Source organism: Acanthochromis polyacanthus, chromosome 3 (assembly GCF_021347895.1).
Source record: "Acanthochromis polyacanthus isolate Apoly-LR-REF ecotype Palm Island chromosome 3, KAUST_Apoly_ChrSc, whole genome shotgun sequence".
In the NCBI taxonomy this organism is placed as follows: Eukaryota; Metazoa; Chordata; class Actinopteri; family Pomacentridae; genus Acanthochromis; species Acanthochromis polyacanthus.
Genome location: NC_067115.1, coordinates 38,173,955 through 38,193,087, shown reverse-complemented (window position 1 = coordinate 38,193,087; position 19,133 = coordinate 38,173,955). Strand labels below are relative to the sequence as shown.

General features: G+C 39.2%; 1 protein-coding gene across 1 annotated transcript in view; it reads right to left on the bottom strand.

Moving 5' to 3' along the window:
- The window catches only part of LOC110956276 (glutamate receptor ionotropic, NMDA 2A-like), a 241,761-nt gene that overhangs the window by 29,558 nt on the left and 193,070 nt on the right, over positions 1 to 19,133 (bottom strand). The window contains exons 8-11 of the mRNA XM_051945620.1: positions 18,902 to 19,107; positions 15,517 to 15,631; positions 15,208 to 15,410; positions 4,761 to 4,929 (exon numbers count right to left, since the gene is read on the bottom strand). Coding sequence (XP_051801580.1) covers positions 4,761 to 4,929; positions 15,208 to 15,410; positions 15,517 to 15,631; positions 18,902 to 19,107 — 693 coding nt within the window. The remainder of the gene's footprint in view (positions 1 to 4,760; positions 4,930 to 15,207; positions 15,411 to 15,516; positions 15,632 to 18,901; positions 19,108 to 19,133) is intronic.

Here is a 19,133-nt window from a genome sequence, read left to right as displayed (position 1 = left end):
GCTCAGCACAGCGTGCAGAGATATGGTGATGGCATCCTCTGTGGATCTGTTTGCTTGGTATGGAAATTGGTGGGAGTTGAGTTTGGGGGGGAGACAGTCTTTTATGTGTCGGAGAACCAGTCTCTCAAAGCACTTTATTATAACATGTGTGAGGGCAACAGGGCGGTAGTCATTGAGGCTAGTTGTTGGTAACTTTTTTGGTACGGGGATGATTGTGGCAGATTTCAGGCAGGTGGAGATGACTGGTTAGGCCATGGAGAGATTGAAAATCCTGCAGAAGATGCGAGACAGCTGGTGAACACATGCTGTGAGCACCTTTTCAGGGACTCCGTCTGGACCAGCGAGGGTGGGGGGTTGTGGGGTTGTGGGCAGATGAGTGTCGCTGCATTGATTCGAATCAAGCAAAGATGCAGTTGAGCTGCTCTGACAGCAACTCGCTCAGGTCTCCTGATGTTGCATCACAGCTTCTGAAGTTGGTGATGCTCTACAGACCCTGCCACACCTCCCATGGTCTGTTCTTTGATGACCTCCTGGATTAGATGTTGATGCTCTTGGAGAAATGTTGGCCGTTGGTCCACTCCTAGGAAGGTTCACCACCGTTCCATGTCTCTCACTGTAGTTCTCTGGAGTCCAGGAGCTTCAGCAATGGATTTGTAACCCTCCAAACTTAATAAATATTAATGACTTTGTTTCTCATCTGTTCTTGAATCTCTTTAGAATGTGGCATCATGTGCTGCTTTTTCAGACCCTTTAGCTACTTCACGATGCCAGACAGGTTCTATTTAGTGATGTTTACATTCAACAAGCCTGGCAGTAACCATATGGGAGTGTGGATGGTGAAACTGAACTCAACTGCTGAATAAATTTAGTCATTTGGTAGATTGGTAGCTGACGGGGCAATAATTTTTTCACATAGGGCAAGATGAGCTGGACAGCATTTTTCCTTCAAAAAATGAAATCAACATCTAAAAACTACATTTTGTGTTTTCTTGGGTTATCTTTGTCTTAAATTGAAATTAGTCGGATGATCTTGAGCACTTAGGTGTGACAAAAATGCAAAAATAGAAAATTTCTGTCTGGGGCAAATGCTTTTTTGCACAGCACTACTGGGCTTTACATTGCAAGTCATCGATTTTTCACAACAATTTCTTCCCGACTGTCTCTGGCATGAAATTTTTACAACATAAAATGTGGATATTTCTATAGACATTTGAGAAATGCTAGCTTGATATATCAAATAATTTTCCGGGACAATTTAAAAAAAAAAAAGCCCATCGACCAACTAACAGCTTTCAGCTTTTTTTCAAGGCTATGTTGGAATGAATGATATCTGTCAAGTGGGGCCGAGTTATTTGAGATCCCAGGAGCAACCACTACCTAAATAAAAGCTTTAAGCAAACCAATGAAAAGTTAAAATGAGAAACATTATAAGTTAACCACATGATTATGCTTATGCTTGATGCAAGAATGATTTTAATAGGCTGATATATATTCTGAAAATGATGATTGCTATAGAAGAGAATGATTTATTTTGTTTAAACTAAGTGGAATGATTTTGATTTAGAAAGAGATTCAGTGCAGCTTAATGTGAATGATAACTAAAGTAATCCCTGTTTAAGCTCTGTGTGTGTAGGGCAAAAAGCAGAAGTCACCATGACACTGCAGAAAGGAGGACATTGAGGAAGTTCTGTGGCCAAATATGGTCTTGGCAACATGTCTCAAGCAATGTGTGTGTGTGTTAACAACGGAAGGTGGATGCTGTGTATTTGCTGTAAAACCATGACTTCTGTATTACTGATGTATGTGATAACAAGTTGATTGCATGAGTTAGACGGTGTCAGGGGCGTACCTAGCCAGAGATGTGTGTATTAGAGGATGACACTATAAAAGAGAGAGTCAGAGACACTGAATTCGGAGTTCTCCCCCGGAGGGGGGAGATGCTGCTCGCCAGAGCTGCAAGAGATGCTGCTCGCCGGAGCTGCCGGAGAGCATTGCCAAAGTTCTGAAGAGTCGACACCGGACCCTTTTGCCCAAGAGACATGAAGACAACGTGGGACTTAGGCTCCAGAGTTCGCTGAGAACATCGTTGGAGGCAAAGTCTTTTTCTGACTTTGTTCAACAAGCGACGACCACACTCTGCCAGACGGAGAGTCCTGAGAGGTCTGCAGTTTTCCAAAGAGATGAAGAGAAGACAGCACCCATGGCATCCAGAGAGGCGCAGGAGGCAGCAGCAGAGGGCTGCTCCACCCCAGGGGCTGGAGGACCCAGTGACCCACCGCAGCCTGGTGAGACGGGGGCTTTCCACCACCATCACCCAACTGAGAAGACAGCTGAGACGCCCGCACTTGTGTTCCAGCTGCTACTAAAGATAACTGCCAGACCAACGATTGGCTTTCGGGACCTCTCCACTCCCCCTGCCTAGGAAGAACACCCTCTGCCCACAAAGAAGACTTTGTACCAAGTCTGCTGGTCCACGGAGGAGTGCAACTAGATGCAGGTCAAGACCGGGCGTGACAGCTTGGCCACGCTGTCCACTCTCTCTCCTAAATTTACTAATTAGAGAAGATTCTTAGGTACGCTCAGCTTAGTTTAGTTTAGTTTAGTAAGAAATAATCAGAAATAATTAAATTGTTTAATCATGAATTAATGCTGTGCCCCTGCTAATAATTGCTTAATAAAACGCTATATTGCATTTAAAGAGAAGTCTAATGAAATGATTATGATTCACCTATTCTGCATAGTGGTAAAAAGTTAAGTTGATTGTGTGCATTAAATCTAATGGTTCTTAAAGGTTACTTTAATCCAACTAGTTATTTAAACATTACCCCTGAGGTTAGTTTTCCAAACCTCTAAAATTAACCTAGGAATATCAGCAAGTGCCACAGTTTTAAGAGGAAAGCTGTCGTTAACAAACGTGATCAATAAATCAATTCTACTACTTTGGAGGGCTGCTTAGTAAGACAGTATTTATTGGAGTAAGAGGGGTAAGACGTTTGGAAGAAGACAGTTAGGACCTAGGCGAGTATTCCTCGACACCAGCTTAATTATTCTGCTGAAACCTGTTAGGTGGAATACTAATAGGCAGATAGAATCTAACCCTTTAAACAGAGAGCTGGTCCTGATTTAACCTGAGGCAAGGGTTAAAGAAGGCTATACTGACCGACATATCTCAGGAACAATCAAAGATAAAAAAAAAAAAGAAAAAAGAAATTGAGCCTGTCTCACATTTGAATGCATGTAATGTAGATGTTAACCAGTGATGTTTTCTGAACCAGATGTAGCTGCAGGTCCCAAAAATACAAAATTAAACATGCAAAATATTTTCATGATGAAATATATGATCACAGAAATAAATGTCGTAATTTTTGCAGATATGTCAAGTTGATAGAGTGTTCTGGAGTTCTCCAAATGAATAAATAAACATATGAAAATATTCTTCGGCAAATGGGCATAATTTTCATGTTCAAATCCCAATATTAAATGAGAAAAAACTGCTAAAATTTCAAGCTTTTATCTTTAACCGTTCTTCAGGTATTATAATCAAAACAGCCTCAAATTTCAATGTATGAAAAACCCTGGGGAAAGTAGGTTGACAGGTGATTGAAAAATAAAAAAATATATTAATCCGAATTTCACAGACAGCACTTAAATATTCACAGTTTATGATAAAAAACAAGTTTAAATAAAATCAGACACGGCTGAAAGGAAGGTAAATATACTGAGATCTGTAAATATTTGGACAACATCTTTGATTTTGTCCCTTTTTTTGGATGTGGAATATCACAATGACAGAGGGTAAAACACTAAATATCAACTGCAGTCGGAGGACATTGTCAGCCATATCAAACACAAAGTGAAAATACAGCTGTCTTTTCCATAAGTGCCAGCACTTCTGGGTGTCTGGATCTTTTCTGACAGATGGGCGTTCTGCTCATGAACACGTGGTTTTCGGTCTGCAGTAAAATGTTATTCAGATTTAATTGTCTAAAGGCCACTATAGATCACACTGTCAGGTTCCCTTATCAGATGTCAGTTTCAACCTTTAAGAGTCTACGGAGACACCATTTAGCTATAATTTAATATGGGACTGAATAAGTCATCTCCAAGAAAGGATAAATGCTAATGATCAAGTAAGCCTGTAGGCATTCGGCACCCTTTTAACATGAACTCCTGCTGGTGCATTTCAAAGACCCTCCACTCTCTTTTTTTAAATTAATATATAAATATAAAACATTCAGGTGTGAAATTACAGGGTGCAAGTTATCACCTTTTTTGTGATGTTTTGTATAACACCATGAACCTGTTTCTTTTAAAAGGTAATAAATTTCCTTCTTGGTTTGGTCACAGAATGACAAATTTACTAACTTGTAGATAACTGAATACAATTTTATAGCAAAAACCTGAGAATATTTTTCTGGTATTTTTCATAAATCCCATGAGTTGATCCCACTTCTGTATATATATATATATATATATATATATATATATATATATATATATATATATATATATATATATAGATATATATATATGGGAAAGTAATATATATGTTATTTTTTTCTTTTATTTGTAAAATTAAAAATTACAGAAGTTCAGATATGTACATGATTTGTACATTTGTAGAGTTCTCTCTACTTCTAGCAAAGGTGGTGGTGGAGGTGCAGGACGTTATCCTGCAGTGAAAAATGAGCCTGCAGTGAATGAAAATATGACAGGAACACAAGGTTTCAAGGTTTAACGGACTAATAAGTGGGCTCTACCTCTCCGACCATGCCGTTCCAGACGTTGTTGATCTTCTTCCCGTGCTTTCCATTTGTGACCAGGTAGAGGTCATAGGTGAACTTGACATTCCGGGCAATCTTCTTCAGGATGTCGATGCAGAAACCCTTGCAGCACTGCTTAATGTAGGCACCTCCTGATGTGCTGTTACTGCAACACACAGATGCGCAAATACAATTCTGTCATATTTTTTTATGTCAGAGGACATTTCAGCGTTGCACACGCGAGGTTGTGGAGGGCAACTGTATGCTGCTCACTCCACATCTGGTGTTTCTATCAATCTGTAAAAGTAGAATTACGACAGTGCACAGTAACCATAAATACTGCTGAAGGGCAAAAAGAGCTTGTTCGATGTGTGTGTGTGTAAGTGAGGGAGTGTGTGTTTCCTCAGTGCCAGCTAACCAAACCAGATGAAAACACAGGGGTACTGAGCAGATGCTGCCAGGCTTTAAATAGAACCAGGCTCTACAGAACAACCAACCCACATGATTAAAATATCAGCTGTCCTTTGCTTGTCTCTCTTCTGTGTCAGCTTCTCTCTGTTTCTCTGCTTTGGTCCGTAAGGAAATCCACAGTATACTTCCATTTAGGACGCACAGAATGGTAACTGATGTTTAAGTAAACTTTCCTGACAGCTGTCCCACAGGACCTCGGAGCACTGAACTAAACTGGATGGATCAAGTGATTCTCATCATCTATTAAGGCGACCAGTATTTTCAAAATCATTTCCATGAAAACTTAATTCTGCTTCCATTTCAGCCATCTTTGTTGTAGCACATATGGATCGGAACAGTAACTCCGTGACCCTGTCCCTCGCCGTTTTAGCTGACTGCAATTCAAGACAAAGTTCATGAAGAATAGAAGAATTCACAGCAATGGAACACAGAGAGTGACTGTCAGAGAAGTGACGCATCAAAGGATTAAAAGATCTTTTAAACAGCAATTAACTATATCTGCTGCATAATGTACTATACTAATAATAAACTAAGGCTAAAATTGGGTTTTTATTTTCCAAACAAGTTGTGTTTTTTTGAATGCAAAAAAGTGGCTTGTTGCTGCAACGATTTTGTCTGTGTTGTTTTATGGTTATCTTTTGTATACGAATGCTTCTGCTCATCGTCGTCGGATGGTTGACACTGTTTACCATGCTTATCTGAGGTTTATTACGAAGTGTAAAGTGTCGAACTGTCATTGGTATAGATTCGTATAAAAGGCAATATTTGGACTACTGCCCACTTACTGCACAGAAAAGTACTGATCTTTACTCTCTCCATTCACAAGATCATTTGTTGCTTTCTGTTCCAGATGGGCTGCACAGTGGAGTAGTGGTTAGCACTTTTTCTTGTAGCAAGAAGATCCCCAGTTCAAATCCCGGCCTGGGCCTGGGATCTTTCTGCATGGAGTTTGCATGTTCTCCCTGTGCATGCGTGGGTTTTTTCCGGGCACTCCGGCTTCCTCCCACAGTCCAAAAACATGCTGAGGTTAATTGGTTACTCTAAATTGCCCGTAGGTGTGAATGTGAGTGTGATTGTTTGTCTGTATGTGTAGCCCTGTGACAGACTGGCGACCTGCTGCGAGTTCTTGAGGCTGACTCCACAACATGCACCTGTTTTTCATAATTTGTTTTAACTGTGTAATTTTGTAACTTTTGTATTTGCTGCTGCTGCTATATATGTATATGTATATGTATATATATATATATATATATATATATATATATATATATATATATATATATATACATATATATATATATATATATATATATACATATATATATATATATACATATATGCACATCTCAGTGTGTGTAAGTATGTGAGTATGTACGGTGTTTGCCTCGGGTGTTTAAATGCACACATACTGTATACATTAGTTTTTCCCAGCTGAACCCTTTCTGCGTCCTTATGTCACTGTATAAACACAAACACACCCACGTTCACACAGAAACGTATACACACAGTTGGGTTTCATGACTTCAGAGGACTCTAAACTGACTTAGTCGAACCTAAACCATAGCTAAACATAATTTTAACATCAACCTAACCCCCATCTTCACATGAAAAAGGTCATTCCAGAATTTGGAGGACATTTGGGCTTCACAGTTTTTGTAAAATTAACCTTCTCTTTTACAATTTTCTGCTGCATATTTATCAATAATAGGTTGGTTGATTGATTGGCTCAGCTTACACATCAATGGTACGATTTTTATTTCAATGTTTTATTTGTTGTTTGCTAACCCCACTCTAATCACAGTCACAGGTTGCTAATCCATTCTAATCATAGCTTTGTCTCAGAAGTAGAAGCTAGATATTTAGTTAGCTGTTACTGCTGACCAAGAGGACAAACTTACTGATGGAAAACAGTAAAGAAGAAAGAACTTGTCTTATCCTGAAAATATGCATAACAGAGTTGGGTAAGATAGAGTGACACATTCAATCAAGGCTGACAATGTTATGAAAATACGAAAAATAGAAGAGAGGACATAGCTTTGTTCTACCCATTCTTTTGGAAAACAGTTTGATGATGTTAATTCCAGTGTTTCATGTGATTCACTGTTTTCTTCTTCTTCTACCAGCTAAAAAGGTTATGCTAACAGGGTTGCATGCATGTTGTGGGACCCACATCCCAAAGCAAAATAATAATTACTTAAAATATTATTTTTAGTTTAAAAAAAATCCCACAATTACAAGAGACATCAATGAAAAACAGCACTGTAAAATTAGATTTAAATTTCATTTTCGCTGTTTTATTTGAGATTCAATTTGGTCGTTGGGGGTGGGATAAGAGAAAAATGGCATTTTAGGGGGAACTCCAGACTTATTTTTGAAAATATTCTTAAACATTCTTTTCTCCTTTTTAGATTTGGTCTCAGGACAAAGTAAATTTACACAACAACTGCATATTTTAGCATTTTGTAGGTGGGATCATTTGAAATTTGATGGGTAGGACATAAAATGTCCACCAATTCTGGAATGGCCCTTTATATGCCATAAAATTCATTCATCTGCATTACGGAAACTCCATGTTATCCTCCATAATGTGAACACATGTAGGTCCCCATATCACACACATACAGTACATCTGTTATTTTCACTTCCACATCAACAAACACATGAAATGGAAGTAGCGACTCAGAAATGTGGCCCCTTATGGATGATTAGCCATATTTGTGCATGTATATGGTCTTCTCGGCCGGTGACTACGTGGAGCTCTGCATCGGAGGACAGCTGAGGAGTGCAGGTTGTGTCACAAGATTCAGTCATCTAATTCTCCATGCTCTTCTCAACCATGGCTGCAATGCGTTTCTTCCTCTCAGCATCTCCCGTCCATGTTTTTCACGTCCACCTGATAAAAAAGCTTCTAATAAGGTATCCACCTTATTAGAAGCTTTTTATCAGGTTTTTTAACTCCCAATGTTAAAAAAAATAAAAAGCAAAGTAAATCTTCAAAGAGAATAATTATAGGTAAGTTTCTGCTGCCTTTCCCCCATGGATAGCAATGACAGTCTGAGCCAGTCTTATCCCATACCCCTCTAATGACCATCCTAAACAGTTTCCACCATTTTCTGGTTGTCTGGTTGAATTTTTTTTCTGGATTCACAGCAACAAAAGTAAAATATTTTAGTTGTTCAAGTAATGAACCAAAAAACAATTACAATTAATATTCAGCTACTCTTCTGAACCGGCTGCACACAGATGTGCTGAGTAACTGTAGAAATTAGCCACCAGGTAATAGAAGAAAAAATCTGCCTTGTGTTGTCATGTGGAGGCTCTTATTGAAGGGTCCATAAATACAGCAGATAATTGGAGTGAAACCCATGAAACCTCTTTGAGAAACCTCTACTTTCGCTGACTTTCTGAGGAATGTCTCGGCGTTGTTTACTCATGAAGGCCCGCAACACATATTTCAGCCACTGCAACGACGCCTTTTAAGTTCTCAGACAAGAAGAGTCCACTGTGCTGCTGCTGACAGGAGGCTCTGAAGCTTGTAAAAGCACACACCAGACATGTTGAAACACACTCAATTCATGTTAGATTGTATATATGATACAATTAAAGCCACTAAATAAATCTATAAAAACTCATTTTTTTGAGGAATTAATGCCCATTCATGAAGGTTCGACTAAACTGAAGCATTCCGAATTGCAACAGAGGCTAATTAAAGGCATTCAGCCGTTTGCTATTACAGGTGGTGATTGGTGAGGTGGGGAAAAAAACTATGAAAATCAATCTCATTTGATGACGCAGCACGGCAGAGCCAGTATGAATTTGTAAAACATTTCCATTCTGTTAGCTGATAAGGGTTAGAAAGAGGGCTGATGGCAGATAAGAAAATATTCCTGGGATCCGAAAAAAAGATGTCAGATAAACACGCTAAAAATGCAAAGAGAAAAATCTCGGTAAAAGCAACAAGAGATGATTTTCAAACATTAGGTGCTGTGTGAGGACATTCAGAGGATGGAGGTATTTCTGTACAATAGAAGAAATATTCAGTAATTCTGCTGGAGTGGGAAGGACGTTTCACTATTGGGGAGGAGCAGGAAGGGGAATCAAGGCCAGGTGAAAAGATGACGGGGCTGCCGCAGGGAGTGCAGAGCTAAGTGGCCGGTGGTAGCAGAGCGCAAGCTGGCGAGAGTGGATAGACCACCGCCTGCAGATATGGGCGCACGACTCTCCTGAGGAGAGTTGAATGCCAGCACCAGAATTTAGAATTTGATGTGAACAGCCACCGGCAGCAAGCGAGGAGTGAAGAGAGGAGGTGGGGAGGCAGCAAAGGAGAACTTGGGGAGGTTAAAGACAGGGCAGGTTGCAGTGCTCTGGATAGTTTGTGGTGGTTCAACAGCATATTTTACAGAGGTTCAGTTGGAGTTGCAGTAGTCTGGGTGGGAGATGACAGCGTCCCATATGAAACCTCTTTTCATTTTTTTTTCAATTCTTTATTTTCAAAGGCTAAAAAAATACACTTCAAGAACATTCAAACCTAGCCTTTCACAGGAATTCAGCATGTAGAGCACAACTTGAACCGATTTTCTTCCCTTTTCTTTTCTTAGGATATAATTTTATAATTTCAAACAAGTCATCCATTATATCTATATATCACTTAATCCTCATTAGGGTCACAGGGGTCTGCAGTATATCCCAGCTGACTTAAGGTGAAGACAAGGGACACCCTGGACAGGTAATAGTCTATCATAGGGCTATACAGACAAACAATCACAATCACATTGACATTCACATCTATGAACAGTTTAGAATCACCAGTTAACCTCAGCATGTAAGCTGGAGTACTCGGAGAAAATCCACCCATGCACAACATGCAGACTCCATGCATAAAGATCCCAGTTCCAGGCCAGGATGTGAACCGGGGATCTTCTAGCTGCAAGGCAAAAGTGCTAGTCACTGAATCACTAAGCAGGCCCAAGCACGTCAGAAAAAAATATTTTACAAAGTCAACAGGGCAATGTACATTGAAAAAAGTGCTTAGAAACATGGCACTTTGCTATTGCTATATCCATCACGAGCAAATAATAGAAAACCAAAAGGGTCCCTTTTTAATCTGTCGTGTTTTCTTAACATCCTGAACGCTCCCCTTGTCCTAAGGGTCAAAAATGACCCGCCTCCACCGAGCCTCTAAAATAAAGCAGCTTAATTTAATTTACAACCCAAAATCTATTTTACATGAAAAAACAACCAGTCAACCTGTCAAACAACCTTTGTGAATGTCTGGGATTTCCCAGAAAGACTGTATTTAATTAAATTTTCTTTATTAAAGTAGAGGTTTAGCATCACTACAATTGCTGCTAAATGTACTGCATGGGTGTAAACATTAATTTTTAGCAAGCGATTGTACTTGTATATCCTAAGAAAGCGCCAGTGTAGCAGCCTTTAACCCAGTTTAATGGCCGCTGTGGAGCAGATGGGATGTTACTTCTGGACGCATGCTCCGGGCAAACAAATCCAACAAAAATGTCCTCTACCCAATTCTACTTTGGATATATCAATCTGTTTATTCCTTTAAACATTGTCCATTTAAGTAAATCATTTCCTTTAACTTTGAAATACAAACAAACAAACCTGTCTGCCACGCTGGCACGGTCAAAAACTGTTTGCTCTCCATCCCGCACACCTGGCCTAATTACCTGGAGCTTTTAAAACCCAGGACCCTATTTCCCCCTACAGATCAATACAAAACTTAATATATGGCCAGTCCATAGTAAAAATAAAGAAACATAATAAACATAAATAATGTTTCCAGCAACCAGAAATGTGCAGAAAGTAGCTTTAAATGTATTTTTTGAAGGGAAACAACAGTGCGCTATATACTGTACAATGGAATTCAACTACAAAAACTCAACTACAAAATACTAGTCGACTCACATCTTTTGAATCCTTGCTCTCACTCACAAGGAGCATACCTGACAACAATAATAAGAATAACATAAAATAATAGATGCAATAATAGAGACAATGTTTCACGTTTTCTAACGTTAGGGTCACTTTAGGAAAAGTCATCGACTGTGAAGTTGAAAAAATGTCATTTTGGGGTTTTCTCTGCTATTAAACATAATGGCCGGGTCATTTTTGATTCTAAGACAACATGGGTTAAAAAAGAAGGCCAGGTGTGGTTGTGACAGCTCCACATATGGAACCCATTTTACCATAATTTCACAAATTTGTTCATTTGTAAATGGACTGAGAAAGTAGCTTTTTCCCATTACGTCACTTTCGTTAACAATTTCTACCTATTCCTTTTTGTGGGGTAATCAGGTGCCAGCCAGTGCCTGGTTTTGCATTTTTTACCAGCAGATATCAGAACACCAAATAGATATTAATGGAGTTTCCTGTTTGAAAATCAGCATTTCGTAAGATGAAGGTTTGGAGAGGGATTGGAATGGTATTTTAATAATGACCATTTCTTATTGAAGATTTCTTCCACTGTTTTGTGTATTTCTATACAGAACATTTTTTTAGCTGGACTTTCCCAAAAAACATGGCAGTGGTTGGCAACCAGATTTCCACACGAAACCTCTTTTAATTTTCACTGGGGTTTGTTGCTTCAACAGGGTTGAACTTGGGCTGATAGACAAAACTGTCAGCCAAAAGATTGGTTTCATAAAAAAACAAAAAACAAAGGGTTTTCCAGATCTCAATCTGGATGTTCATAAGAAACTTTTACATTTCAAGGTGCCCAGTTTAGAGCTACTGCAACTGATGATTTTCATTATCTAATCTGTTGATTATTGTCATGATGTACTGATAAAGGTCAGAAAATAAATGCAATTATTTAAAACTCCAAATTATTCAATGTAGCAAATCCTCACCACTGAGAAGCTGAAGGTTATGAAGGGAATGGAATTGTTTAGTTGTTACATATTGTTTAATTTTTTTTTACAAAGAAGCAGAAAAAAATTGTAAAGCACATTATTATTCTTTGATTGCAATGCCAAATTACAATTTGCTTGCATTCCTGAATAGAAAAATGTGTTTTAGTGGTTATATTACATACTATTTATAACTCAATAACAAGAGGGAATAGAAAACATTAAGATTTTTTGTTAATATACAGTATGTGAATAAAGACTATTTAGTTGCTCCAGTTTGTTATTTGCATAATGAATAACAATACAATTTTACAAAACAAGTTTTGGACAGATTTCTAAAATATTTGCGTTATCTTGCTTTTATGACAGGCGATCTAATAAATGTGTTAAACACTTTATATACTCAAGTTCAAGCTGATATTGAATTTGTATCGTTTTGATTAAAAACTCTTTGTCAACCTCTTTCAGAAAATATAATAAAAGACGATGAATTTCAACATATGGACTATTTTCTGCAGGTCATATAACCCACGAAAGATAGAAAAAAAGCAGACATTTAGCTATTTCACAGCGGTTTTGCATCAGCTGTTTTTCCAGTTTTTTTCTGGCACATTTGTGAAATGAACTCTGAAAAATTTGCAGTAGCTGCAGTGATCAGACATCTGGAATTTATTTTTTTTAAAACAACACATTCATTTCATCTCTCCTCCACCACCTCTTTCCTTCCTGTTCTAAGCTCCTCCCACCAAGCCAAAGATATTCAAGCTAAAAGTCAACAGTGGCTTCCTCTAGGAATCAAATCTTGTTCTCCAGACTGAGAGGCCTCCATCTATTCCCCTGTATCACCTCTTGTTACTATTGATACTATATCATCTAGTCTAAAACCTGAAAGCAAAAGTAGATGCAGAAGTCTTGTTTCTGAATTGAAATAAAAAGCTAGACTGACCTTTTAACCCAAGACACCCCCCAAAAAATGCGATCCGCTTTACGGCAAGAAAATAGCAACATTACTGAGACAGTATGTAGAACATTCATGAGATGAATGTTAATGTGCATAAACAATATGTATTACAGTGGAAAACAATAAGTAGAATTGCTAATTAGAAACGGCAATACTCAGAACAAGCAACACACTCAGAACAACTAAAATAAAATTCAAATCAAACTGAACTAATGCAACAATAACAACCACTGGATTGCAATTACATCGGCGGCAGGAAGAAAAATCAAATACACTGACAGATTGGCATTAGTAAGCTGACAGCAGCACAGAAAAATTAATTATTAATGCTGACAGAACTGATTATCCACGAACCAAATGATAACTACTCTGCCTGTATGTGTCTCTGACAGAGGAGTTTTAGTAGAACCCCAACAAAGAACACAAAACAGAGAAAAAAAATTGTCAGCTGCTGACAAGAACATGTATACGTTTTCTGTCAAGTTCTGACATGGACCATTGCGTTTGTCAGTTAAGTGTTAAGCTGTGCATCATTTATCACAGCGCAGCCTGCAAATGTTTGGATGTCCATCTGCTGGACAAACAAATGGTGCAACACCGGCAGCTTTCGTACCTTCAGCCTTTCTGTTTCTGTTGTGATGTAGAATCCAACAGCTCTGACCACGATGCTAATTCTGACTAACAGTGGCTCACATACTAGTTCTATAATTGTGCATGAAATAGACTTTTAGACCAGTTGTTGATGCCGTTGATTGAAAAAAAGTTTGATGCTGTTTTTGAATAATCAGCATCTGTCTTAACTGAGAGCAATGGCGAATATAAAAATGTATGACAATAAAAAGCTTCAACTGAAAATGATGTAAGACAAGAATGCTGGTAGAAAATTGTTAAACGTGTGTTAATATATTTATTTTACTCATCAGTGCAGCTGATTATTTCTAAATGACAGCTGCACAATAAAACTATTGAACTTTAAACTTAACATATTTAAACATGATATTATATTGAAGTGCATTTAGGTCTGACACTATCCCATAATGCAGGAAATCATTTTAATTTGTGGCCAAATCAAAGTGAAATGAATGTTACATATTGAACATTCTCTGTAATAAATACTAATAAACTAATAAATGTTCTAATCAGTGATCTGTCAGCTGCAGAACCAGCACAGTAAACAGACCAAACACAAAAATATATTTGTGATTTATGTATCACCAACTAAATACATGTTCCCATGGCAACACGAGTCATACAGTGTGTGATACTGTAACTACACGGCTTCATTCAGTGGTTTTAGTGATGTACAGATTAACATAGAATAGAATAGAATAGAATAGAATAGAATAGAACAGAATAGAATAACTTTATTGATCCCCAAAAGGAAACTCAATTGTCTGGTCTCATCTTTTTGCTTTTGAATTAAACAGTCTGATTGCTGATGGCAAGAAAGATTTCCCGAGTCTTTCAGTCCTGCAGCGCAGGGATAGGAGCCGTCCACTAATGTTTTGTTGTTCACTGAGGCAGATGTGAATGGGATGATCCATGTTTGTCAGAATGGCGTCCATCTTTCTAAGTGCCTGCCTCTCCACCTCATCCTCCAATGTGTTCAATCTGATTCCAACCACATTGATTCCAACATGTTTACAGATAAAACATTTTCCCTTTGTTGAGATTCTGTATTGCTCAGAACCTGGACCAGGTTAACGCCACAGCATCAGCTACCATAGAGATCTAACTCCACAGCATCAGTTACCATGATGCTGAAAACTCTGACTTTTGGCTCAACATACCTGTTAACACACTAATCTCACATCATAGGTCAGCCCTCAGTAACAGATATGTGATTCTACTCATTCACGGAAGTCTAAAAAAACATCAAATGTGGTTAGATCACCATGAAGCTAACTGCAGTTGTCAGATATCAAGAAACGACTTTGCTGACACCACTTTGATCCAGCTGAGATTTAACTGTTTCTAAGAACAAACAAGTCAGTCTCACTCCATTTCAGACCTCATGAACTGTTTCATGACATCTTTAAATGGCTTGGCCATCAAACAGCTTTTTGATTTCATGTGAGCAGTAGGTAGGCGGCCAACTGTGGGTGTATTTGTTGACTGAAACAGCGACTGGGTGGGCTCTTACTTTTTGACATGTTTGCGGCAGGGCACAGAGTTTCTCATGCAGGTGCCGGTGAGGATGTCAACGTTATCGACGATGACGAAAGGTTTCTCCTCCAGGGTGACAATAGAGAGGTGGTTCTCATCAGCATCCTCATCCCCATAGGAGTTGTACCTCGGCCACACTGGGAACATTAGCGCCAGCGTCCCATTCTCCCAGCGGCCCATCTGTGTGTGTACAAACACAAAGAATCAAGAACAGTCATCTTAATTAAGATGTTTTGATTTTTTAATTTCCTTCATGCTTTGCAAAAAAACTGCTTTCATTTGTTACCTTCTCCCACTTCCTCTCGCTATTCAGGACGATGACGACCAGTTTGGGGTTGGCCTGGTACCCATCTGGAGTGAAGGATAAATCTCGGCCATCGTTCCACACATGCATCATGTGTCTGAAACACATGGGGGGAAAAAACAGAGTAGGAAGCCGTTGTTTTGCAACTGTTCGACTGTTTGCATGTGTGCACAAGAGCAGATATGTCTGAAATAACAAGTTAAGCACTCTGTAATCATTGTAAGAGTATCCTCTTCAAATCAATGTAGTCTTCACCCACTGTGGATGCATGTACGCCTGAGTGTGTATGTGTGTGTGCGTGCATGTGTAGGAGGGGGAAGAGTCAGAGGCCACATATCTCTCCCATCAACATTCTGCATTGATTTCTCCACAGATCTAAGCCTGAAAGACAAGTCACTGGTGCAACAAGGCTGCCCTCACTCTCTTACTCACTACAGCTATCCTGCATACGCAAACAGATCCTTTGCTGAAACATTTACACACCCACTAAAGTGAAGCAGTAGTGAGGAGTAAATGAACCAGCATCACATGCAGTGATATGGGATAAAGAATATACTCGCTCCGGTAAAACAACTTTCTGAAAGCGGGAATGTTTTGAGTGCCAGAGCCGGAATAATACTATGAATTTCCACTGGGGCGAAAGAAGGCTTCACTGAGGAACTTCACTGAAAAGACCAAATCACAAGAGGGAGAGCAGCTGCTCAAAGCATGCAACACTTTCTCTTCAGAGTTTTGTGCTTCATTTTCATATATTAATTTTGATATTTCTGTGTGTGACTGAAATATCATCTGAGAATACGTAAAAAGACAAAAAAAACTGCTTTTATAAACATTTTAGAAGTTGGCAGATAGAGAATTATTTATCTACAGACAATATTAATGGAAGAATTCAAAACATGCTTTATGTGTTCACAGATTCACATTAATCACCTGAAACAAAAGTTAAAGCCGGGTGCTAAAACATCACTTCTGCTTTTATGTGAGCTCAACAGGGCATGGGGTCAGTGAAGATTCCTGCATAAATTCAAATATTGCGACAGGAAGTCAAGATGCATAAAGAGAATCATCTAAGTGTTGTTTAGCATGCGCCCTGCAGGTGAAAACTAAGATAATTACACACTAGTTCAAACAGGTGGGATTTTATGTTGTCTCATCTGCAGAGAGGCATTAGAGCCAACACACATAAACACTGTCGGACAGTGGATTAGAGAGAGGTACATAAATCATCTCTTTTTACAAAGACTTGGAAACAGGCCTGTGCTCTTTCAAAGCTGCTCACTCTGAGTAAATAAAAGGTCCCCGTCTCCCTCGCATGCCGGCTCTGCAAAAACACCAAGCCGCTCTGCTGTGGGTACATGCTCTCTCAGTAAACACAAATAATTAAATATAAACCTACACAGCCACGCAGAAGAGACACCTCTGTGCTCCGTTATCGAACCTGCCGTGTTCGTAAATTACAGCGGCGTTTCAGGACAAATATATATTTTTGTGTTTGAAAAATCTTCACGGCGCAGTAGGTGATGCCCTTGTCACAGTGCATTGCCACGGCTGAATACATATAGTGGAAACACTTTTGCGGTCTATTCTGGGAAACTGCTGTCTCCCCTTATTTCAGGTTTGTTGCCATTTATGGATAAAGCTTTTGATCTAAACCAATGAGGCTGGCATGTTTCTTGAGGCAAATTCCACTTCACATATTCAAATTTATGTGCATATGTACACACTTGAGATCCCATGTGGTGTTTTTGAACACATACGTACATATCTCCACATGCATACAGAATTGCTATGTCTAAATAACTGTATGAACAATTATTTGCATTAACAAGAGTATCAGTTGCATCACAGAAATACACAAAAATCTCTTTTGCTGTAAATGCAATTTTTAAAAATGTTTCCTGTTGTCACCATGTGGAGAACATTTTCCTGTTAGCCATTAGCTAAAAATTCTTAAGCTATTGTGTGAGCACTTTTCTGAAGATATGAATAAAGAAGAAAGCAATGCTCTTCCCAAATTCTCTATTATGGCAGGGAGCATCTTTTCAGAAAAAAAGTGACTGCTTAGGGGGTTTGCATGGTACACTGCTTCCATCAAAAAGAATAACCTTTTGAAATGTACTACAAGGACAAACCTCAGAAAAACCTGCACCATTGTGGAGACCAAATATGCTGAACTGGAATCTCAGATATTAGTTCCTGTCAGGCAGGAATGACATTGGATCCAAGGGGTTTGATAGTGTCTTTTAAGTGTCAGATAATGTTGTCCTATTCCTCTTCACCTCACGTTGTTTATATGCACACTGCGGCAAGATTGCATCTAGACTAATGTATGCAGAATTCTGATCACAGCCTCACCACTTCCAAATCAGGGTAGGGAAATCCAACCTGCCAGTTTATTATCACAAACATTGGCTGCAGTTGTTTTGACAAATATGCAAATTCTATCTAATAAGATATCGAGACAAATGATGCACCTCTGACAGTAAGAATAAAGACTGCTCTGGAAAAGGTTTGATTTCCTATTGAGGTCTGAGTTATATTGGATCAATCTGTCAACAACAGAAGTATTGTATGTGCTTTGATATATATTGAAACTGGCAAAAAGGCAGAAAAATGAGATAATAAAGCCGTAATGGTGAATATCACACTGTGGCTCTCGTTCTAATGAGGCAACTCATAAGTCATCTCAGATGTGTAGTGCCGAGCAACGTGACCTTCATGTTTTTAGTTATAAACAGACTTCTGCATTCATAATCATATTTTAGCCACTGTAGTGTCTCACATTCAAAATGCAGTCGTCATATTGCTGCAAAATAAGCTGACAGGAAGGAATACAGTTCTGCAGCTGTGGATTTACAGTTCAGCACATATCTGCATGCACATGTGTGAAGAAATTGACCGTATTCTCCTCAGAGAGACTTCACAGACATACACAACTACTAACATTTATGTGCCACCTATAGAGCCGTGTAACAGGGAAAAAAAGGAGAGAACAAAGCTAGCAAAATCTGCTTTAATCCTGACTTAATGACAGTGAGTCCAGTCAGGACCTGAAGTAAGGTGCAGAAACAAACCACATGCTAGGCTTTGGCAGCAGCAACAAGGCAAAGTTCAGCCTTTGTCTCTCTGCTGAGGAGGCAAAGTGAGCTCATACGCCGACCAGCTGTGCACACAACAGCTAATAGTGTTAAATGCCATTAGAAATCAAAGTCTAACACTGCTGTCGTCTCCGCTTCTGTTCTCCCCTCTACTCCTTTCATTAGTACATTAAAAAGGAGTTACGTAAGGCTGCAGGTACAAAGACAAACTCAGTTTTGCAAGTCCCTAGACCTTGATCTTGTCATCACACACAAGCAGACACACACACCTGCGCAGGGCACTCGGTGGGAGTTTCCCCGGGCTCCGGTCGGATGCTGTGCTGTAGCAGCTGCTCTGGGCCTCAGGCAGTTCTCCCTTCTCCCGCAGCATGGAGGTGGCTGCAGAAGAGATGATGCCCACCCCGTCCCGCACCCGCGTCTCCAGTGGGTACTCCCAGTCATCGTAGGACACGGAGATCATACCAAGAGGAAACACCTGAGAAGAAGAAAAATTGTTTTTTA